Source organism: Rhinoderma darwinii, chromosome 5 (assembly GCF_050947455.1).
Source record: "Rhinoderma darwinii isolate aRhiDar2 chromosome 5, aRhiDar2.hap1, whole genome shotgun sequence".
Taxonomy (NCBI): domain Eukaryota; kingdom Metazoa; phylum Chordata; class Amphibia; order Anura; family Rhinodermatidae; genus Rhinoderma; species Rhinoderma darwinii.
In genome coordinates, this window is record NC_134691.1 from 76,625,653 (window position 1) to 76,650,917 (window position 25,265).

Genomic DNA, 25,265 nt, shown 5'->3' on the forward strand with positions numbered 1-25,265 from the left:
AATGTTAAAATCTAACATGCCTGCTTCTTGTTTCCCCCAACATCTACTATTGGGGGACTGTCAGGACGCCCTCATACACATAAGATTGTTGGCTGATCCCGCCAAAATCGGTGGGTTCAGCTTACGGTTATGTTATGTGTGTGGATAGCTTAGAAGCTCTCCAACATGATCAGTCTTATTTATTGTATTCCTATGCACGCTTTATACCACACTGCATAAAATTGCACATTGGAAGAATTTTCATGACATAATGACGTAATCTACTATATCTTCATTTTATCACAGGGGTACTGTAGGTTCTGCAGTTATGTTAATTCACATTGTATTAATCAAACCTCTCTTTTTAATTAAAGAACAAAGATGAAGAAATAAGTATGAAGTGAATAGTAAGTGATTAATAGCCGCACTATTTACATCCAATTACATAAGAAACATATGTGTACTTTACAGAAACCAATACATTATCACTGCTTCCTACCTGTATTGACATCCCAAACAACATGTCACAAAGCAATGTCTTAATTTCAGTCATTTCACTCTTCAAGTGCATCTTTATGTTTGTAAATTCACAGCTAAATAAAAAGAATTAAAACAATGTATACAGATATAGAATCACCCTCCATGTCTGCTCCACAATAAATAAGTAAAGCTTCTATAAGTAAATCCCTTTTAAGAGATTCCTTTAGATAGTGATGGATTTAATTTAATTTATTGATTATTTCTATACTTGTTCTTGTTACTTTGTCTATTTTGTAACCAAACTGAGTTTGTAGGCAAAACTGGGAACATTAAATGGAGTGTTTTTTTTTTGTTTTTTTTTTTAATTATACTGACAATTTGTGTAAGGAATGTGTAGCTTATCATAAATAATCCTATACTAATAGTTCATTCAGTTGAGCGTGATGGCCGTTGTTTCAACGGAGCGTGTGAAGGGTCCGTGGGAAAATTGGACATGTCCTATTTTCCTGCGTTTTCACGCATAACTCCATAGACTCTGGTCGGGTGCACCTCGGATGTGAAAAACAGCAATTTTTCACGTCCGAGGTTGCCCACGCTCGTCTGAATGTAGCCTAAGACAGATGATAGATAGGTAGATAGATAGATAAATATGGCGAGAGAGAGATAGATAAATATGGCGAGAGAGAGATAGATAGATAGATAGATAGATAGATAGATAGATAGATAGATAGATAGATAGATAGATAGATAGATAGATAGATAGATAGATGAAATTTGCAGGTGTGCACAGAAACATCCGGAAAGTGATTTTATATTAGCACATATCTGAGGGAGCACTCCATATCTTGTAGTCAGATAACATGGATCTAGATCAAGATCATGCAGTGGACAGTAAATACTATAAAGTTACAAGTAAAATAAAGTAAAGTAAAATACATCTTAAAGTCTAACTACATAAATATTATATAGACATAGGCACACATGTCTATGCTATATAGTGTTGTTATTAAAGGGGTTGTCCAGGATATATAAAACAAGGGCTGAATGCAGTGTATGGGCTAATATAAGAAAGCAAGTTTTATTCACTTACTAAATCTCACACTGCTCCAACGCCACTGCTTTAGGGGTCTCCGTTGGTCTGTTTACAGGAAGTGATGATATCCCGTTCGGCTGCAGCGAATCACTGACCTCAGGGATGATGCGCCATTCTTACCAGCATCACTACTGAGGCCAGTGATTGGCTGCAGCCGAACCAGATGTCACCACTTCCTGTAAAAGTTTACAGACTGGCGGAGACCACCGGAGAAGCAGCGCTGGGGCAGCGGGGGATTTAGTAGGTGAGGATAACTGGTTTTCTTATTTTAGGCCATAGACTGCCTGCAGCCTGTGTTTTATAGGTCCTGGACAACCCCTTTAAGGTCAATGTATAAACAGTATGCAGTAAGCTCCTATGCTTCCTGTAGTGGTGACTCAGGGCAGCCAGAATATTGTCTTTTAAATTTATGTAAAAATTGTATTCAAAATAACTTAGACCCAAAAGTCTTGCAATGTATTATAGAAGTGATCAAAAGATCGCATGTTCCAGTCCCCTACTAGGAAAAAAAAAAAGTTTCAAAAAGTTTTTAAATAAAAAATCCAGGACAAAACAAAAAAAAATAATTTCCCCCTTACAATTACTAAATCTTTAAAATGAACTTTTTATCTATCCTATACGGTGAACACTGTAAAAACTGAGGAACAATGGTGAAATTGCTGTTTTCTTTTTATCATCCTGTCTCCGAAAAAAACAGATAAAAAGCGATAAAAAAGTTGTATGTACCCCAAAATGATACCAATCAAAACTATAAGCTGTCCGACAAAAAAAAACAAACATCATTCAGCCCTGTTGAAGGAAAGAAAATGTATGGGTCTTTCAAAGCAGTAACACAAAAACAAATTATTTTGTAAAAAAAAAAAAAAAGGATTTTTATTGTGCGAAAGTAGAAAAACATAAAAAAAAACGATATAAATGTGGTATTGCTGGAATCGTATTGACTCACAGAATAAAGTTATTATGTCATTCATACTTCATGGTTAAATGCTGTAAAAGTAAAACCCCAAAAAACAAAGGCCGCATTGCTATTTTTTTCCACCCCCCAAAAAATGTTTTTGAAAAAGTTATACAATACATTATGTGTAGACCAAAATGGTGCCATTAAAAATTACAACTAGTCCCACAAAAAACAAGCCTCTTTACAGCTATATCGACAAAAAATAAAAAATAAAAAAAGTTATGACTTTCCTAAGGTGGAGATTGAAGGCCAAAACAGGCTGCGTCATTAAGGTGTTGAAGGGTCAAAACTTTGTTTTTCTGATACAGACCTCCAGATCCCCTGCATAGATATAGATTTAATTTTTTTTTTTTTTAAATTCTGTATGCCTACAGCCACCACTACAGGTAGCCAATAAGATTACTGCATTCTGTTTAAACATTGAACTCAATAGTAAAACAGTATGCTGTAAGCTCCCCCTAGTGGTGGCTGCAGGCAGCTAGAATTTTAAATTTATGTTTATACCTTTGTCTATGCAGGACATTTGGAGTTTTTGATAAAAAAATTTGAGCTCTGATCACTTTAAAGCTAACCCAGCCAAAAAGTTTGGACCTAAAAATAAAAAAATTTAAAAAGCGGACATGCTGTTTTTGGGCCCTACGTTCAGTGTATATGTCAGTTATTTTTCCCAGCATATACAGTTAGGTCCAGAATTATTTGGACAGTGAAACAAGTTTTGGCATTTACAGTTATATAATCAATATGGGTTTAAAGTGCAGACTCTCAGCTTTAATTTGAGGGTATTCACATCCTAATTTGAGGAAGGGTTTAGGGATTACAGCTCTTTAATATGTAGCTGCCTCTTTTTCAAGGGACCAAAGGTAATTGGACAATTATCTCAAAAGCTATTTAATGGACTGCATGGGCTATTCCCTCATTAGTCCATCATCAATTAAGCAGGTAAAAGTTCTAGAGTTGATTCCAGGTGTGGCATTTGCATTTGGAAGCTGTTGCTGTGAACCCACAACATGATGTCAAATGAGCTCTCAATGCAAGTGAAACAGACCATCCTTAGGCTGAAAAAAATGAAGAAATCCTTCAGGGAGATAGCACAAATGTTAGGTTTGGCAAAATCAACAGTTTGGTAGATTCTTGAAAAAAAAAAAAGCCTGGACGTCCACAAAAGATAACAGTGGTGGATGTTCGCAGAAGTCATTCCATAGTGAAGAAAAACCCCTTCACAACATCTACCCAAGTGAAGAACACTCTCCTGGAAGTAGGTTTATCAGTATCTAAGCCTACCATAAAGAGAAGACTTCATGAGAGCAAATACAGATGGTTCACCACAAGGTGCAGACCATTAATCAGCTTAAAAAAATAGAAAGACCAGATTAGACTTTGCCAAATAACATGTAAAGAAGTCAGCCCAGTTCTGGACCAGCATTCTTTGGACAGATGAAACTAAGATCAACCTAAGATTAACCTGTACCAGAATGATGGGAGAAGAAAGTATGGAGAAGGCTTGGTCATGATCCAAAGCACACCACGTCTTCTGTAAAACATGGTGGAGGCAGTATGATGGCATGGGCATGTATGGCTGCCAAAGGCACTGGGTCACTAGTGTTTATTGATGATGTGACTGAAGACAGAAGCAGCCGGATGAATTCTGAAGTGTTCAGGGATTTACTTTCTGCTCAGAATCAACCACATGCAGCAAGGTTGATTGGACGTCGCTTCACAGTACAGATGGACAATGACCCAAAACATACTGCGAAAGCAACCCAGGAGTTTTTTAAGGCAAAGAAGTGGAATATTCTGCAATGGCCAAGTCAATCACCAGATCTCAACCCGATCGAGCTGCATTTCACTTGCTTAAGACAAAACTTAAGGCAGAAAGACCCACAAACAAGCAACAGCTGAAGACGCTGCAGTAAAGGCCGGGCAAAGCATCACATATGAGGAAACCCAGCGTTTGGTGATGTCCATGGGTTCCAGACTTCAGGCAGTCATTGCCTGCAAAGGATTCTCTACGAAGTATTAAAACATTTTTTATTTTATTTATGGTAATGTTAATTTGTCCAATTACTTTTGAGTCCCTGAAATGAGGCGGCTGCGTAGAAAAATGGTTGCAATTCCTAAACGTTTCACAGGATATTTTTGTTCAACCCCTTGAATTACACCTGAAAGTCGACACTTCAATTGCATCTCAGTTGTTTCATTACAAATCCAATGTGGTGGCATGCAGTGCCCAAATCATGAAGATTGTGTCGCTGTCCAAATAATTCTGGACCTAACTGTACTTCTAAAATGCTTACAGACTATCATTAACTAAATTAATACCAAAAGAGTGTCTTTTTTGGCATACATTTGGCTGGTTGATATACTTTTGACTCCACTGTATTGAAAAGCATAGTTAACTATGCTTTTCAATACAACTGAATGCAAAAATAATAAATGTATATCAGCAGACAGTTGTATACACCTGGGAAATAGGTACATACAGCGAGATATATCAAACATTCCTGCCTAACATAATGCCTGAACACTGTGTGAACCTAGCGTTCGTACAGAAAGGATGATATACCTAAATAGATCTTCGATTGTAATTGTGCGGCTATAAGAACAAAAGATCAGAATTGTACAGACTACCGGTTTTTCTATGCGTTTTTATGGATTTGAGTTAAACAATAAAGAAGTGGGATAGGAAAGTATTGATGCTTTTAAACTTGCATGCTGGCATAGTCATTTAAGAGTTCCACAGAAAAAAAAGCAAAAAAAAAAAAGCCCCAAGGAGATCCTTCTCCAAATTAAATGTAAGTTTCTCGTTTTCGCACAAACAACCATACCGGAACTTAGCTACTTTAGAAATATTACAAGACATGGACAACGTTAAATTTCAATGGAGAAAAGACAAAGCCATGAAAAATTGAAGGTAAAACAGGATGAGGATGACCAGTAACAAGATGGATATATATATTTACAGAAATGATGAATATACCATTGAGAAGCGATATGCAATATGCAATATATGTTCCATAAAAACTCTTTTATGAGAGTTTGCAATTATTTTTGAGCTTTTTTTGTATTCCTCCCACTGTATGTGATTAAAGCTGATATCGAGTCCCACAGCTTGTAAAGTCCTGGTTTTCACATCAGTGCTTCAGTATTCGCTTTTGCTGACTGAGAGGAACTGTGTGTCTTTTTCTCCAACTGTATTGTGCTTTGTTGTAGCTGTGTAAAGCAAATGCTCTTGAAGAAAGAAACTTTACACCTATAATGTTTAAGCAAAGTGTAATTTCAAATAGATATTAGATATGTTGCCAAGTGAGTCATTTTATATTAAAATAAGTCAATTACCGAAAACCTGACAGTGAATATAAAACTTCAATTAACTTTGAACAAAATAAAAAAATAAAATATACATTTTCTCCGAACTATGTAAAATATGTTTCTATGTAAAAGTCTTAAAGTGACCCTTTCACTTCAGGTGAAATTTAGAAGCAGACAATTTCTATTTGCTGAATATTTTCTATACTTGTCATTAAACTCTTGCTCTATAGTTCAGATATTGCCACTGATCATCCTCTTCTCTCTGCTGCACTCTGTGTAAAGAGCAAATATTAACCCTTTTCCGACAGTGTACTAGGGTGGTCTGTGATTGGTCAGTCATACCGCAAAAAAACAAAAAAAACTTTGGTCCTGGCCCTTGTCATGCCGCGATAAATTGTTATTGCTGGCAAAGCTGTGAGTAGCCCCACATTTTTGCCTGCATTGATGTTTCAGGTTAAATTAGTAAAGTGATGCCCATTCATATTAATGGGCAACCATGTAATACATGGTCAGTCAAGCTGAGTCTTCCGGAGCAGAAGCTGCTGGCTCTCCACTCTGGCTAATAGAGAGGGGATTTCGGGTAAAGGACTTCTCTCTATGACATACATATGCCCTAATACGTTCCAATTATCATGAAGTCGACTTTTTAAAAATTAAAATAAAAGTTTGAAATGATAACAACAATTTTTTCCATAGCCATTATGTTTAGCAACATATGAACCATAAATGAAATAGGTTTTTACCAATACCTTTTATGAGTAGACAATCACATAAAAGTGTGATTTTTGTGGGTCTGGTATCTCCCTACCAAGAAAGGGGCATAGAATCCCGTCATTCTCTGGTTCAGCGGAGGTTCTAATGGTAAAACCCCCACTGGTCTCACTTTTATAACATATCTAATTAAAGTGAACTGGACATTATTTGACTTTTTCTAAAATTTGAGCAAATATTATTTGTGTTTGTGTTCCATTAATAAGAATACCTGTATTTCTATAGGGACTGTTCTTATTCTAAGTTACATGTCCTCTCAATGACCCCCAAGTACATAATCTAACAATGCTGATACAGATGGTTCTGTAATAGTATAATCTGCAGGTTTTATTGTCCACAGAATGTTCTTTATCCAATTTCCGCATAATTGATGTCACTGAGATGATATATTCTGTGTATTGAAGATGGAGTCCAAAAGCAGAATTTAAAATAAGCTTTACAGGAAATACTCTGCTTATCATGTTAGTGGTTAATTGGCTTTCCTATAGTACAACTAAATCTGTCATGTCCCCAACCATAGCACTAGCATAGGCAGTTGTAGGAGTATGGATAGATTAAACTAAACTGGGGTGGTTATGTCATTAGTTATTGTCTTTCCAGGTTTCTCCTTTGATGACATTGTAAAGTTCCCATAAAAGCGAACATCAGCATCTGAATTTCACCAGGGGAGATATATACTGAGAACCATTTGTGGATGATTTCAATTCCATACCATTGAATATTAAAGTTTGTTTTAGACTTTGTGTGCCTGTTTTATATAAAGATGCAATTATTGACAATCTTTAATAACGGAGTAAATGCTAAATTGATGTAACAGATTTACAGATGTTGCAACAAATATTTACATTTCTTCATATATGAAATTATATTGATAAACGAACAAAAGTAGAGGATCCAGCGCAATCATTTAAAATAGAACATGGTTCCAATTTTATTGGGATATTAAAACAGAATCAATCCCGAGTGTGGTGTTTAGAGATAGGTAGATAGGTGCTGTTTTAATATCCCAATAAAATTGGAACCATGTTCTATTTTAAATGATTGCGCTGGATCCTCTACTTTTGTTCGTTTATCTCTGTCTTCAACACCGTGAGCCGTCACGGAGATCCAGGCGCAGAGCGCAGAAAATCTGCATTCAAGGTGAGCTGATGAAATTATATTATATGAAATACAATTAAAATCGTTGCCTCTTTCACATTATGTATGTTAAAATTGCTTTCATTTTTTTAGTACAGAAGCAGATTTTAGCTTTATTTTTTAGCTTTATTTTATTTTATCTTTATTTTTTAGCTTTATTTTATCTTTAGTCTTTAGCTTTATTTTGTTTTAGCTTTATTTTAAATAGTAACTCTACCCCAAAGGGAAAGCATAATCTTTAGTAGAATTACCCATAATATGAAGACCCCCCTCTCTCCCAAATTATTCTTAGTGTAACTTGGGGGAGTTGGATACATTTGTCTCTCTAAAATAAGGAAAGTATCACATCCATAGTATGGATGATTTTTGGTAATGATTTTCAGTTTAATTATGGTCATCAAATGGAGTGGTTGAAATCTAGAGTTGATGTTTGACGTCTTACTCAGGTGGAATGGTATAAGGATGAACCTTCTGAATCAGTAAGGCCAAGAGATGGGTTTACTGCCAAGTTACCAATGATATCACATCACTCTGTCTCTTTAACTGTAAGCAAATGAGGTATCTAATGATGCCTCAGGGTAATGTGACCCTGGTCTTGTCATCACTCAAGCCAGTGGTGTAGTACCAGTAAACCAGGGACCTTATCTGGCACCTAATAAGCGTTTGCATGTATCTGGCAGTGAAAACCAGCAAAAGGAGTAGACTCCAAGTTTAACATTTTTTATGGGTGACCCTTTTCCTTATAGAGCCTTGTTCAACATGATTGGCTGGAAGATACTTGGTGACCGATTCAGAAGTTTGATCCCCTCTTTAGTAAAGAGCATGAACTATCAAACATAAATTCTAAAACAAGAGCACTGTATTTATGCTAAAAAGCTAGTAGGATAAAATAGTTTGAAAAGTACAGTTAGACTACTAGTATTTTAAGTTCTAAATAAACTAAAAAAAAACAAGAAAAAAAACAGCACAATGATTCTTTTATAAAATGACACTACTTTATTTAAGTGTAGCTAAATGTTTGACAAACTTCTGACATGTCATAGTGACATAGTGACATGTCAGAAGTTTGGATTGGTTGGGGTGCGAGCACTGAGACCCCCACCAGTCTCTAGAACGAAGCAGCTGAAGTGCTCTTGTGAGCGCTCAGCTGCTTCGTGTCTGTTCAGCTTTTTCCGGAAAGCGGATGTATCGGAGTACGGGCTCATAGACTTTCTATTGAGTCCGTACGCCGATACATTTATTTCCGTAAACAGCCGAACAGACACGAAGCGGCTGAGCGCTCACACGAACGCTTCAAATGCTATGTTCTAGTGATTGGTGGGGTTCTCAGTGCTCGGACCCACACCAATCCAAACTTCTGACATGTCACTATGACATGTCAGAAGTTTGTCAAACGTTTAGCTATACTTTAATGAAGACTATTATGCATTGTTGTCTGCATTAAAGAAACAGTTTTCAAAATAGGGAATTTTGTGTTAATAGAGGGGAGTCCCACATTCAGGACCCTTATAATCATTATCTAGAATGTAGAAAGGCTACAAAGAGCGTCTTTCTCCCTCTGGAGGACACGGAACTACTGTTTCTTACATAGACAACCCATTATGTAATTAACTGTGTAAAGCCTCAGTTCTCCTGTGGTGGCGCTGCAGGGATATTAAACACTTGCTGCCAGGCTCCCTTACAGATTATTGCTGATTATTAAGAGTCCCAGCTGCAGGACACTGTGATCAACTTATGATCGCCGGCCCCCTATTACAAAAAGGGGTTGTCAAGACGGGACAACCACTTTAACTTTCACCAACTCAGCATTTGTCATTTTTATTACTATACAATATGAAATTTATTTATCTCCTACAGTAATTATATTACATACAAAACAGAAAAAGGCCTATCTTGTTAGTAAGACTCTACTATATCGTGTATGTACTGTGTCTAGCAATAATAATATCCATGTCTATAATAGCCTAAAGTTATTGGAGACAACATTGTGTTTTCTATTCTTGGAACACTGTATTGAGATATATGTACCATAATTCTGTTATGTGGGCTAAAGATTATTGTCATTTATAGTCATTTTTATCTTTTAATCTCACCCTTATTATTGCTAATTTCCTTTCCTCCGATTCCCAGAAACTCCATAATGGTGTTTTACATACCACAGTGCTGAACCAGCAGAATTATGCAGTATTTTAACTAAGCCTAAAAGATTAAGTCTGTTTTAACAAGTACTTTAGGAAAATAGGTTCTTAAGAATGGCGATCAATCAGAATCACTACTATAGTAACTTGTATTGCCATGAAGAGATGGGTGGTCAATAGAATGAATAGATTGGACATCAGTGACACAGATGAATTTGCCTTTGCTCGATGTGTTTCATATTAGCATAGTCTGTTAACCGTATTACAGTGTTAAGGAAATGTGTACACAATAAGTAATTTTATATATTGGTCGGAGAATACGACATCATAAAACTGGGAAAAAAGTAATAAAATCTAAATATAATCAGATTAATGCATAATGTGTAAAGGTGGTTTGGCACGAGCAGATATCTTCCCTATTTGCCAAGTTTAAAATGAGTGCCGATCGACAAGCCGCAGTCGACTGCGCTATTGATTCCGTCAAAACAACAGAACCCAGTCACTACGGTGACAACGGAAACCATTAGCAAAGTTTCTGTCAACATTGAGATCAATGGTGATGCAAACAGAAGCTAAGGTTTCAGTGTGCCTTTCCATTAAGGTTCTCAACAGGTGCCCCCCACCTCAACCATTACGTACCGCAGAGGCAGGGATTTACGTGACTACTTGGTACATAGTCATCACACTGGACCTACTACTGTGTCCAAAAACTGGCTAAAGACGTCGGTCATAGGCTCTCATCCATGTGGCCGTTGTTCCTTTTGCCATCTAATGCCCACTACCAAACAATTTACTAATCCATCTGACAATAGAGTATACCAAGTTAGACAATTCATCAACTGTCAGAGCAAGGGGGTCGTTTACATTGATAAGTGTCCTTGTCCCAAGCTATATGTGGGTAAGACCATACAGGAATTAAGGAGGAGAATATCAAAACATTTAAGCACTATAAACAAAAAAGAGGACACATCCTTGTCTAGGCATGTGCACTCTGTTCATGGTGGGGATATCCGCTCGTTACAATTTTGGGGTGTTACGCAGGTCAAACTTGGTCCAAGAGCAGGTAATTTGGACCGTAAATTACTACAAGAGGAGGCACGCTGGATCCACCGCTTGGGATCCCTCAGCCCGGTAGGTCTGAATGAGGGATTCACTTACACAGCGTTTCTGTGAACCCTGTATGCAGCTATCATGCTGCCTAAAAAGGCTTCTAGCCACTACAATGACTCCTGAGTTGAGAGTTACATAGCGTCTCTAATATATAGAGGTTATGTGTTTCACATATAGACCCTCTTAGAATTAAATCTTGATCTATGTGTCTTTTGACATGTATTTCTCACTACTTCATTTACCGTTTATAGATTGCAGTTATTACTTATCTTTGCATTGCTCCAGGCTAGCATTTAGGAACTGACACAGCGGCTTATTTATGACTCTGCCAGACTTACTGTACCTCATAAATGGCTATTCTATATGCCATTTTTTTGTGATAAACTAACACTGCGGGTCTTGTATTGGCCTGGATGGTATGGTATTTTAGCCCTACTAGCTATCTGTCTGCCTTCCCTACCTATCGTATGACCCACTATGTTGCCACTAAACAACTAGCTCCACTTACCTTTAAAATCATCGCTATCAAACTGCCACCAAATCGCTATGATTCTAGCTTCCTGACATCTGGTGATAGATCTATCACCTTACTTTTTGTCACCACGCATGCGCGTTGATTTGCATTTATCCACGGTGATTATTTCTATCACTCGCGGTTACTCTAATGCGCCTGCGCGCTCTATCACACTTTCATTGGTCGCTGTAAACTAGCTGGTAATTGGTGGCGTAGGCTGTCTGTCATCGAGCAGGGGGCACGTCCTCTGCTCCCTCTATGATTGGCTACCGGCCAATCAAGATAACATGTGGAGCAACTCTGGTGTACATATAACCAGGGTTATCTCGCCGCGCGCTGTCATTAGCCCCGATACCCCTGAAGACGCTACATCGTAGCGAAACATGTCGGGGGGCTTCCATCTCAATTTTAACACGTGTCCTGCTGACTCTTAGAATTTAACTGTGGGTTGGGTGCTACGTGCTGCAGCCGTTAGCTCTTCACTCCTTATACCTTGCACTAAGCTGATTGCAGTCAGCAATGGACCTCAATTTTAATTTCATGTAGTCTGTCTTTGTTGCATACTTAATAAATACTTTATTATTTTCTTTTGATAGTTGGAAAACAGGGCTCTCTTTGCCAGCAGGCAAAAAATCTTTTTCAATTTAACGAACACGCCCACCAACTATTGGGGTCCTCCCCTTTGTGTCTACCTTTCCATTAAGGGAACGCCCGAGTGTCAATTGTAGAGTAATTTGCATATGGATATGAAGTCATTTATCCGGACAAACAAGGTAATACAAAGAAAACAAAAAGGTATGTGGTCACATAGTATTACAAGACCTACCAAATGCTGGGGCCACTTTGGTAATCAAATAGGAGCTGAAAGTTTCCCCTTAAATTCAAGGGTTCACAACTTTTTCTCCCTGCACTTTTGATGTTAACTCAATGCGCTCAATAAAAGACATGAACAGTACAACTGTTTGTTTGTTATCAGTTTAGTTCGATTGTTCTGTCACAATTACAGACAAACACAATCAAATCACATTTTATTGGTAATCAATATAGAAATCCAGGTAATTCCAAAGGGTTCACTTACTTTTTCTTGCAACTGTATCTGTGTCCACATAAGCAATGATGTCACCTGATAGGGTAACACTTCTTGTTGCATACCTTCTAAACATATAAACTGCTACTGTATACAGCACAAGTCATACTTTCTATTCTAATGGGCTCTTAAGCTCTACCTACGGAGACACTGCATAAAACAGTCATGCTAAACCTTACCACCATGATGGAACCCCTGAAAATGTTTCCATTCTCAGAGAACCCCAACTTCCATTTCTACCTCACAGAAGCTTGCCCAGCACTATATTCTTGCTATTTTGACTGCTTTGCCAAGCATTTCTGAGCAGGTTGAAATCAGTTTTCCATTTTTATCAAAAAGTGACAGCACTTTCTACTGCTGTATTCTGAGGAACTCAAGGTCCAAGGAACCCTAAGTGGGAAACACTGGCATAAAAAAAAAAAAAAAAAATCCTTCCTTGGAATAACTTGTGGGCTGTGCCGAATTTCAGGTCGGCTGATGCATCTGTAAGATGCATTAGGGGAATCGGAAATTTGCTGTATCTGTGAAGATTATGTTTTGATTGCTCCTATAGGGACAAAATTCTGATAATAACATTATATGAAATGGATATTCCATCCAAAACATAAACAAGGCCAACAGACCATTTTGAAGTTGTACCAGGAAGTTCAATCATATTGGTAGTCACTTTTGAGCTTGATTTTCATAAATGATCAGCTGTTATTTTGTCAGTATGTTCTGGCGATAGGCCACAAGAGAAATACATCGCTCACCTAGAACTTCCCTGACAGACAATCTAGTATTACAGAGCCGCATCTGTCTCCCGCAGTGTCTCATCTCCTAACAGAAGCACATGGGGATAGAGAGGAAACACAATAAAGCTATACTATGCTTAGGCAATAAGGGCAAAGTGCAGGCCACCTTATTCACCTAACCATAGCGAGAAGAGATGATTATTTCTCTTGTCGAGCATTCAGCAGGCTTAACATCTTGACGATATGCCACGTACAGGTACGTGACAGCCGTTAAGGGGAAGTATGAAACAGGCTCAAGGGCTGAGCGCCCACCATACTCAGCGTGTGACGGCTGACACCTCACTGCAACGGGCGGAATAAAAGATTGCAGCATTTAAATTGTTACATTCAGGGGTGTGCCCTCTCCAATGCACCATCATCCCCCACAATGCGATCGGGGGGTTCCAATGGTTGTCATGGCAGCCCTGGGGCCTAATGAAGGCCCCCAGGTCTGCCGTCTTTGTACTCCTTTGAAGCCCTGTTTTTGCTGTTCTTTGGTCACCTTAGCACTCCAAAAAACTGTAATGAAAAGTGATCAAAAAGTCACATGTACCCCAGAATGGTATCAGTGAAAACTACAGCTCGCCCTGCAAAATTTAAGCCCTCACACTGCTAAATTGATAAAAAAAAAAAAAAAAGTTATGGCTCTCAGAATATCGCGACACAAAACATTTTTTTTAGCAAATACTTTTATTTTTCTAAAAGTGATAAAACAAAATATATAAGATTGGTATCGCCATAATTGTATGAACCTGTAGAAAAAGGTGCACATGTAGTTTTTACCAACTGATGAACTCCGTAAAAACAAAACCCACCAAAATATGGCGTAATCGCAGTTTTTTTCCCCCATTTCACCCCACAAGTAATTCTTTTTTCAGCTTCCCAGTACATTATGCGGTGCAAAATGGTGCCCAAAAAACAAGCCCTCATACAGCTATGTCAACAAAGGAATAAAAAAAAGTTATGTCTTTTGGGAAGGCGGGGAAGAAAAAACGAAAATTAAAAAAACTCAAATTGGCCTGGTCTTTAAGGGGTTAAGAGACAGCTCTCAGCCAATAGAAAGCTGGTTCTCGCAGGAAGAAGCACTCAGCAGAGTTAAGCCAGGTCCTCACAGATCGGATTTGCTGTGGATAATTTGATCAAGAACACGCAGGAAACCTGCATCGGATTTAGTAGTATTTTGCCCCCTTCCAGATTTGGTATAAAAATAAGTTATTTCTCATATATTCCTTTCAATTTCCAAGAACTCTGTTAAGTAAATAAGAAAATTATTCTTAAAATCTAGAGGTTGAAAACCCTTATGGCATATAATCAGGATCTGCTTGATATGACCTACTATGGTCCCAAACTGTACCTCCATGTTCTTCAGATTATACTCAGTGTTTTTTTATCTTAGAGATTCTATGACAAAAAAAAATGGTGGCATGGTTTTCCCATGAGAGACATTTATGACATATCCCACAGGATATGTCATAAATGTCAGATAGATGCGGGTCCCACCTCTGGGACGCACACCTATCTCCAGAACGGGCCCCCTAAATCCAGTGGCGGATTATCATATGGGCGATTCGGGCGGCCGCCCGGGGCCCGAGGCTCCCAGGGGGCCCATGGCAGCCCGAACCGCACATCATCTTCCAAACCTATTCAGCGCGCTAGCGCTGCTAACTTCCGAAGATGAGGAGGGGAGGAGCAGGGAATTGGCCGGGAAAGGGGTAGGACACGCCTCCCTGACAAGTGCGCCATTGAGTAACAGAACAGCGACGGACGGCTGTTCTGTTACTCCAAAGCTGCAAGAGAAGAGAAGAGCCGGGCGGTCACCGGCGCTGAGGTTAGTTATCCTCCTACCCAACTGGTTCCCGACCGCTGGCTGTATTTTTACGGCCAGCGGTCAGGGATGGGTCCTTAAAACCCGAGCCATAGACTTTCTACGGCTCGGGTTTTAACTTGCTGCCCGCGCGATCGGGCAGCTGAATGTCGGGTCTCCGGCTGTCAGTGACTGCTGGGGACCCTGAGGAGAGGATAGAAGCAGCTTTTGCTGCTTCTGTCTTCTCCGATGTCTTCTTACACAGCGCTCAATGAACGCTGTGTATAGGAATAGAGACAGCAGCAGCGGCGCTGTCTCTATTCCTCCCGGTGATCATGTGACTGGTCACATGATCACCGGGTGCCGTTAGTGACAGACTGCTGCTGGGTCTTACTAGACCCAGCACAGCCCTATTAGTGACAATCGTCACTATGAGAGGGCTTATTTTCCCTGTAACTGGGGCTGCTGTGCAGCCCCAGTTACAGTGGAAAAACCTGGTGTAAAATAAAGAAAAAATATATATAAAGTTCCCCAAAGGTCTTCTTTGACCTTTGGGGGACAGACCATAGTAATAAAAAAATAATAAAGTGCAAAAAAAAATGAAATAATAAATACACATAAAATACCCACCCCAAAAAAAAACGTTCCCCCCGCCAATCATTGTTGTAACGCTAGCGCTGACCCAATCACCCTAATATAGACATGTAATATATTAAAATTTACGGTAAACAATGACGATTACAAATAAAAGGTCTATTTTAGGGTAAAACTATGTTATTACCAAAAAAAATAGCTGAAACTTAAAAAAAGCTTATTTTTTTACTATTATTTTCAAACTTTATGAATAAAAATTCTAAAATAGCAAAAAAGGTGTGCATAAAAACGATAAAGAAACGAAACCTGCATTGTCTACGGAAAAAACGTCGCAAAAATCACGTCGTTTTTTTTTTTTTTTTATAAAAATGTGTGTTTGGTGCAACTTGTAATTCCGTTTTATTAAAAAATATTTTCACTTTTTAAGATACAGCTGCTTTGTATCCTGTATCCGTCAGGTCAGCAGGACTGACGGGATCAGTGAAACGGGCCCTGCGCTAAATTATAATCTTAGATGTGATAGATTTGAGGTGGATCCTGCGTGTCACTGATCCTGTCAGTCCTGCTGACCTGACGGATACAGGATACAAAGCAGCTGTATCTCAAAAAGTGAAAATATTTTTTAATGAAATCAATCAATCACACTGATACACACACATAATATATATATATATATATATATATATATATATATATATATATAATTATAATATAAAGTTTTTAAATGTGTACATAACCTTGTGGCACTATATACAAGGGGGAGCGCTGTGTGCCACTATATACAAGGGGGAGCGCTGTGTGCCACTATATACAAGGGGGGGCTGTGTAGTGCTATCCACAGTGGTATGTGTGTGGCGCTCTTTATAGGGGGGGCTTTTTGGTGCTATTTACAAGGGGGAGGGCTGTGTGGCGCTCTCTACAGGGGGGCTGTATGGCACTATCTATAGGGGGCTGTGTGTAACGCTCTCTACGGGGGGGGGATGTGTGATATATAGAGGGGGCTGTGTATGGCGATATCTATGGGGGTGTGTAATATCTACAGGGGCTGTGTGTGGCACTATGTACAGGGGGCTGTGTGTATGTGGTGTTTTACAGTGTGTGGTATTATTATATTCAGGCGCGCAGTGTTTGGTGCTATTATATTTAGGGGTACAGTATGTGGCACCATGATAACTTTATTTTCGTTTATAGGTGTGGAAATGTTGGAAAAGTGAGACGTCTGAGTGGCAAATTCTGCAGAAATGAGTCATGGCCGGGAGAAGTCGTCATGAGCGCTGGACCGGATGGAGAAGAAAAGAGGAAAAAAACTACTAGAATCTGAGACGTCGTCACCTGTGAGTCACTAGATTTATAGAGAATCTGTCACCTCTCCTGACATTTTTATTATAGGAATCCTTGTATTTCACAAAAAGTCTTTCTGCAGTCCAGGACTGATAGACAATTCCCCTTGTCAGGAGGTTGTGTCCCTGCACAGTGTGATACTGTCAGTATGTAGGGACACCGCGCTGTGACAAGGGAAATCGTAACACTGTTAATGCTTGCCCAAAAAGGTAGTGTTAAAAATAGTTACGGCGCGGCAGGGCGGCGGTGAGGAAGGGGGGCCCAAGTTTGGGTAACAGCCCAGGGCCCATGGTCTACTTAATCCGCCACTGCCTAAATCCTGTTCTGCTGCTGTGTCGCGGCTGAAGTCAGACCATGAAAAGGTTACATGGTCTGGAGTTATGAAAATAGCATAGCTTGCTGTTTCCGTAAGTCCCATAGAACTGAATGGTAGTTATGGAAACAGCGCAGCTCGCATGCTACGCTTCTTCCGTAACTGCCATTCACTACTATGGGAGTTACGGAAACAGCGTGGCTCAGAGAGGAAGTGGCCGGGATACAGCGAGAACAGACAAAGGTAGAACAGGGTTTAGGAGGCCCCATTCTAGAGATAGGTGCGGGTCCCAGAGGTGGGACCCGCATCTATCTGACATTTAGGACATATCCTGTGGATATGTCCTAAATGTCTCTGATGGGAAAACCCTGTACAGAGGTATCCTCCCCTAGAAGAACGTCTTTTATGGCAGAATACAGAGCCTCACAGAGGCACCATATTGTGCGACACGGACTGCATGCAGTGGGACAATGTTACTTGTATATAACAAGTCCTGTTATTCCGGTTTATAAAAGAGCCAGCAGTTCAGGTGCCATTTCATGACAATGTCACCTGAGCACCTGTTAGTTAAAGAGGTTTCTGGGCACATATAAAATAAAATGAAAAATGGCTGCAAAATGGTCAAATGAAAAACATTCCAATATGCTGAGCAAATGAATTAATATTTGTTCTTGTGCCGCCTTCTTCCTCCTCTACGTGATAATGTGCCCACTATGGACAACACGATACGGTTGCGGTGGAAATTTCTCTTTGGATTGTTATAACTGTTAAACCCTTCTGTGAGACCTGGGCAGTGTTACCAGGGAGTTCAACCCTTTACAAAATCAAACTAACTTAAGGCCTCCTTCTCCGAGATTGGCAGAAAGTGATGGGAAATTTAGCCTCACAACACAGGTTATATGTTATGTCAATAGCATTACAGACGGTCTAACATGCCCGTTATCTGTCCGAGAAAAGGAGGAGACACTGTGTTGTTAATTTTTATGGTAGATTTCTTCTTTAATGTAAAAATAATGAGTGTCGAATAAGAGGTTTTAGGTAACAAGAGAGAACATGTAAAGATATTTTTGACTGTAGAAACACTTAAAGGGACAGTGTCATGATTTTTTTTAAATTAATTTATGTGTTTTTATTTAATAAAATATTATATTGACTTTATTTAATTTTTCACACACAAAGTTTTTTTTTATAGGACACAATGAACGTGAGCCGTTCACTACTTCTGCTATCTGGCTCTGTACTGCGCAGACGCAGTTCAGAGTCACACAGCAAAGAAGCCGGTTTGTAGGTAGATAGCAGGCGCCATTATGAAGACCGGCTGCACTGCAGGTAAGGTGTGTGTGTCTCTGTCTGTCCCTCTCTCTCTCTCTCTTACAGACCCCTGCTCTCATGACCCCCAGCGGCCCCCACCGATGGCCCCCCCCCCGACGGCCCCCCTCGGCGGCCCCCCCTTTGTCGCTAGATGTATTGTCAGTGTGGACGGTGTGGGGACTGTGATCGGGTGAGAAGATGAGTTATCCGTCAGCAGGAGGTTCGGGGATAAGACTGTCAGCAGAAGATGGTTATTCCTATCACAGAGTGGTATGAAAGTCTCCTCTACTGCGGAGGAGACTGTCAGCAAGATTGGATGGAGGAGACTGTCAGCAAGATTATATGGGGACGATGGAGGAGACTGTCAGCAAGATTGTTTGGGGATGATCGAGGAGACTGTCAGCAGGATTGTATGGGGATGCTGGAGGAGACTGTCAGCAGTATTGGGTGGTGATGCTGGAGGAGACTGTCAGCAAGATTGTATGGTGATGTGTCCCCACCCAATCTTGCTGACAGTCTCCTCCAGCATCACCATACAATCTTGCTGACAGTCTCTTCCATCATCACCACCCAATCTTGCTGACAATCTCCTCCAGCGTAACCATATAATCCTGCTGACAGTCTCCTCCAGCGTCACCATACTATCCTACGGACAGTCTCCTCCAGCATCACTGTCAGCAAGACTGTATGGTGACGCTGGAGGAGACTGTCAGCAGTATTGGGTGGTGATGCTGGAGGAGACTGTAAGCAAGATTGTATGGTGACGCTGAAGGAGACTGTCAGCAAGATTGGGTGGGGATGATGGAGGAGACTGTAAGCAAGATTGTATGGTGACGCTGAAGGAGACTGTCAGCAAGATTGGGTGGTGATGATGGAGGAGACTGTTAGCAAGATTGTATGGTGATGCTGGAGGAGACTGTCAGCAAGATTGGGTGGTGATGATGGAGGTGACTATCAGCAAGATTGTATGGTGACGCTGGAGGAGACTGTCAGCAAGATTGTATGGTGATGCTGGAGGAGACTGTCAGCAGGATTGTATGGTGATGCTGGAGGAGACTGTCAGCAGGATTGTATGGTGATGCTGGAGGAGACTGTCAGCAGGATTGTATGGGGACGCTGGAGGAGACTGTCAGCAGTATTGGGTGGTGATGCTGGAGGAGACTGTCAGCAGGATTGTATGGTGATGCTGGAGGAGACTGTCAGCAGGATTGTATGGTGACGCTGGAGGAGACTGTCAGCAGTATTGGGTGGTGATCCTGGGGGAGGCTGTCAGCAGGATGGAGGGATAAAGACATTTAACAGGAGAGGCATGTAAAATGTGCAAAAAAAACGTGTAAAATACACGCCGTGTGAACCTGTCATTCACTTCACTTTTATTATAATAAGGGTATGTTCACACGCAGTGTTTTCAGCCGTTTTTCAGGCCAAACGTCCAAAAAAACGGCTGAAAAATCGGAAGCAGAAGGCCTACAAACATCTGCCCATTGGTTTCAATGGGAAATACGGTGTTTTGTTCTGACGGGGTATTTTTTTACGCGTCCATTTTCCAAAAACGGCCGTAAAAAAGCCGCCAAAAACGCGAGTTTGATTAAAAAATGGCTGAAAATCAGGAGCTGTTTTCCCTTTGTTTAGTAAGCGTGTGAACATACCCTTAGACTTTTGGTGTGTCCTAGAACTTCTGCCAGCTGCATTTCAACAATCACACCCAAAATGGAAGCCAGATACTGCTTAGCAATTTGTAGACACCTTTTCCTAACTTGTAGGAGGGGGGGGGGGGGGTGATATTCCCTCTCACATTTACTGCAGCTGTGAATCAGGTTGCTTTCCCTTATTCACCTTGCAGTAATTCTGGGAAGTGCTCCCTCCGGTGGCCAACATAGGAAAACATGTCAAATTATTATTTCATTTTTAATACTTTCCACCATGTGAAAGAAAAAAAAAATACAGCAAAAAACGTAAAAAATATAATTGAAATAAGTAACTTACTTAAAAAAAAAAGGTTCCGTTCGCGACACGTTCCCTTTAACAGATTATGATTTCGGGGTGACACAAACAATTGTCACTCCTGACTTCCTTTTTACTTTGAAATATTAGACAAGATTTGTTCCAAAAGAATTACATTCCAGTGCATATATACATAAATATAAAGATGCTCGGCAAATGTCTATGACCCATAAACCATACATATTTAATTTCGGCACAGTTTACTTTCATGAGATTTCATACAGGTTTCCTTTTTAGATAGGAAGTTATGCTTTATATAAGCGAATTGAAAGCACCTTTTTCAAACTAGTTAGCGATATGGTGAAGAAGATGATCTGTTAGTAAATGAATAAAACAAAGTATTTCCTACCCATAAGAGTAAGTATCATGTACTGAATTTGATTCCAGAGATGATGCAGTATCATTAATAAAATCAGAATTGATAAGCAGAGAACTAAGCCCTGTGAGGAAATAAGAAAACAGGCTTTCACCATTGGCACTGGTATAACATACTACAACCACCCTAATGCCCCAATGATCTTAATAATGGGGAATCTGTTAGGATTTACTCAGAGGTATTCCAATATACAAATATATTATCAAGTGAGTTATTGTACACAAAAAAAAAACATATGCTGTTTTTTAATTTTGGGTGTGAGGTACATTTTGCAACTTTTCAATCAAATTTCCAAATAAGAACTATAGCAGCACCAGAATTGTGATTCATATGGGAAACCTTATAGCCATTGCTATATTAAAATGACAAAAATATATTAATTCTCACAGAAGACAAAGGGTGGACATATTTAAAACAACAATTTGTGGTTGATACCAGGAACTTTTGAAGATTGCCAGACTTTTTGGTTCCAAGGCTTAATCAGGAAATAAAGACAAATGCACATTTTATCGAGATGATAATTTATAATTGCTGTTTTTAAGCTAAAAAAATATTTTCTGTCTTCATCTGGAAACTAGAAATCACATTCACTTTTTTAAACTATTGTGAATAATCGATCACAGTCATGTGCAGGACGGTATTGCTACTACTAATGTGACTTTAATTAGAAATAAACCTTTGTTTCTATCAGCAAACTGTTTACCACTGGTAGCCCAGGACATCGGGAGAAGCAACACTTTGGCAGCGGATGGAATTTTTTTTACAGCTCAAAGAGGTGAATACTAATAGTAATAACTACAGCAATTTAAAGTTGGGGATAAGGGTTGGCAATCCCCTTTTTTGTTGGACAACAGCAAAACATTATGGACATCATTTTTTTCCCAGACAAATTAGAAAACCCAAATAAATGGTAAAGATTATAAGTAATACAGTATGTCTATAGCTCAGAGTACTGATATAAACACAAGCATAAGTAATTTAACTACACCGTGTTCCAAATTATTATGCATATTGGATTTAAGTGTCATAAACATTTAATTATTAGTTTTTCAATGAAACTCATGGATGGTATTGTGTCTTAGGGCTTTTTGGATCATTGTAATCAATCTCAGACACCTGTGATAATTAGTTTTCCAGGTGTGCCCAATCAAAGGAAAACTACTTAAGAAGGACGTTCCACATTATTAAGCAGGCCACAGGTTTCAAGCAATATGGGAAAGAAAAAGGATCTCTCTGCTGCCGAAAAGCGTGAAATAGTGCAATACATTGGACAAGGTATGAAAACATTGGATATTTCAAGAAATCTTAAGCGTGATCATCGTACTGTGGAAAGATTTGTGGCTGATTCAGAGCACAGATGGGTTCGTTCAGATAAAGGCATAATGAGGAAGGTTTCTGCCAGACAAATTAATAGGATTAGGAGAGCAGATGCTAAAATACCATTGCAAAGCAGCAAACAGGTATTTGAAGCCGCTGGTGCCTCTGGAGTCCCGCGAACCTCAAGGTGTAGGATCCTCCAGAGGTTTGCAAGTGTGCATAAAGCTATTATTCGGCCCCCCTAAACAATGCTCACAAGCAGAAACGGTTGCAGTGGGCTCAGAAATACATGAAGACTAATTTTCAAACCGTGTTGTTTACTGATGAGTGTCGTGCAACCCTGGATGGTCCAGATGGATGGAGTAGTGGATGGTTGGTGAATGGCCCCCATGTCCCAACAAGGCTGCAACATCAGCAAGGTGGCGGAGTCATGTTTTTGGCTGGAATCATGGGGAGAGAGCTGGTAGGCCCCTTTAGGGTCCCTGACGGTGTGAAAATGACCTCTGCAAAGTACGTAGAGTTTATGACTGACCACTTTCTTCCGTGGTACAAAAAGAAGAACCGTGCCTTCCGTAGCAAAATTATCTTCATGCATGACAATGCACCATGTCATGCTGCAAAGAATATCTCTGTGTCATTGGCTGCTATGGGCATAAAAGGAGAGAAACTCATGGTGTGGCCCCCATGTTCCCCTGACCTCAACCCTATTCAGAACCTTTGGAGCATCCTCAAGAAAAAAATATCTATGAGGGTGGGAGGCAGTTCACATCAAAACAGAAGCTCTGGGAGGTTATTCTGACATCATGCAAAGATATTCAAGCAAAAACTGTCCAAATACTCACAAATTCAATGGATGCAAGAATTGTGAAGGTGATATCAAAGAAGGGGTCCTATGTAGAGATGAGCGAACTTATGAAAAGTTTGGTTCGGCTAGTTCGCCGAATTTCACGAAAAAGTTCGATTCGGACCGAACTAGTTCTGACCGAACCTGTAATTTCCGTGCGCCGAGCATGGTACTGTCCAGGGTGCTGAAAGAGTTAATGGGCTGCACTAACTCTTTCAGCAACCTTGACAGTACCATGCTCGGCGCACGGAAAATACAATTTTAATGTAATAAAAAAATAAAAAAAATAAATGTCATACTTACTTTCCTCCTGTCCGGCCTCCAGCGATGACGTTTCATTCATGTAGCCGCTGCAGCCAATCACAGGCTGTAGTGGCGGTCACGCACGTCAGGATGACGTCAGAAGGCCGGCCTCCAGGGATGACGCTTCATCCCACGTGACCGCCTCTGCAGCCAATCACAGGCTGCAGCGGCCTCTGCAGCCAATCACAGGCTGCAGCGGCCTCTGCAGCCAATCACACGCTCCTCTCCTGAAATACTCTGTGCTGCCTTAAACTCTGTGGACAGGTCAGGATCCTGTTTCTTTTAAATGCTGCTGGGGAACCCGCTCGATCCACTATATAAGGCTGCGCTACAGTGCAGCATTTAAAAGAAACAGGATCTTGACCTGTCCACAGAGTTTAAGGCAGCACAGAGTATTTCAGGAGAGGAGCGTGCAGATTCAGTGCTGCTGTGAACTCTGCTCTTACCATTACGTAGCTCTCAGTCTGTTACCTCTCCTCCACTCCTGTCCTCAATAACACCTTCACATGATTGGCAAGTCACCACGTAATGGTAAGAGCAGAGTTCGCAGCAGCACAGAGTATTTCAGGAGATGAGCATGCGGATCTTGTGCGGGGTGGTAACTTGCCAATCATGTGAAGGTGTTATTGAGGACAGGAGTGGAGGAGAGGTAACAGACTGAGCTACGTAATGGTAAGAGCAGAGTTCACAGCAGCACAGAATCTGAATTTTTTGCAGCGGACATTAAGGGCGGAAAACTGCACCACAGTTTGGTGCGCATTTTCTCCCAGAATTCCCGGCGGCAGACAGGGCGGATGCGCTGGAGCTATTAAGCCACGTGTGAACTCAGCCGGAAAACTAAGGACACTAAACAGTAGCGTGTTACCACAATGTAAACTATGTTAAACATGTCAATTGGCGCTCGTTTTCTCTATTTACATGGAACAATAATCGAGGCTATATGGGGACTAATGATCCGATTAGCTGATGAAAGGGTGTTAACACGTACGTTGCACGTCAGACTGCTTATTGCTTGGCCAACGATCATGTACGAGCATTCATATGAGTGCTTATTCACTTGATCATCGGCCCATGTAAAAGGGCCTTTACACACCCACGGTCTTCTATAGGGATGAAGGCCATTTTATTTTACTATTGCTGTGTTTTAAAAAAATAAATAAAATACAGCTAAACTCAAAAATGCCACCAATCTGCTAGACACCAAAAAGCCATGTATGCAGCCTTTTCAATATTTCACTATAGATTTTAAAGTCACATCTGGCCGCAGCGTTTTTGACACAAAAAAAGCCAAGCAAAACGCCTGGAGAAACGGCACGATAAACGCATCAAAACACTCTATCTGAATCCAGCCTTATATTAATTTAATAGGAAATAAGTAGCAGTACCCAAAACTCTTTTCATTTAAATAAATTTGAAAAAGTATGTTATTTATTGGTTATAGGTCAGTACTCCAATTCTCCATTAATGAATGTTTAAACATTGCGAGGTTTGTATTCAAGATGTAAAATATAGTACTGGAAAACTAGTTGGATTAATGAGTTAATTAGTGATTTATAGGATTTCTATTAGAGGTTACTGGATTGGGGTAATAAGTATTTCTTCTTATACCTTCTGGAGGACAAGTAGGATATGTCATAAATGTCTGATAGGTGAGGATCCCTGACCACTTCCAAGCCTGGTGAGGAGACTTAATGGAGGGGGAAGAAGAA

General features: G+C 40.0%; 1 protein-coding gene across 2 annotated transcripts in view; it reads right to left on the reverse strand.

Moving 5' to 3' along the window:
- TRIM55 (tripartite motif containing 55) overlaps positions 1 to 25,265 on the reverse strand; it is a 140,613-nt gene that overhangs the window by 1,415 nt on the left and 113,933 nt on the right. Inside the window, exons 10-12 of one of the 2 annotated variants that reach the window (XM_075828303.1) lie at positions 18,883 to 18,892; positions 15,452 to 15,470; positions 15,195 to 15,216 (exon numbers count right to left, since the gene is read on the reverse strand). The exons of the other annotated variant lie outside the window; for it this stretch is intronic. Of the exons in view, the coding sequence (XP_075684418.1) occupies positions 15,195 to 15,216; positions 15,452 to 15,470; positions 18,883 to 18,892 (51 nt within the window). The remainder of the gene's footprint in view (positions 1 to 15,194; positions 15,217 to 15,451; positions 15,471 to 18,882; positions 18,893 to 25,265) is intronic. 2 annotated transcript variants of the gene reach the window in all.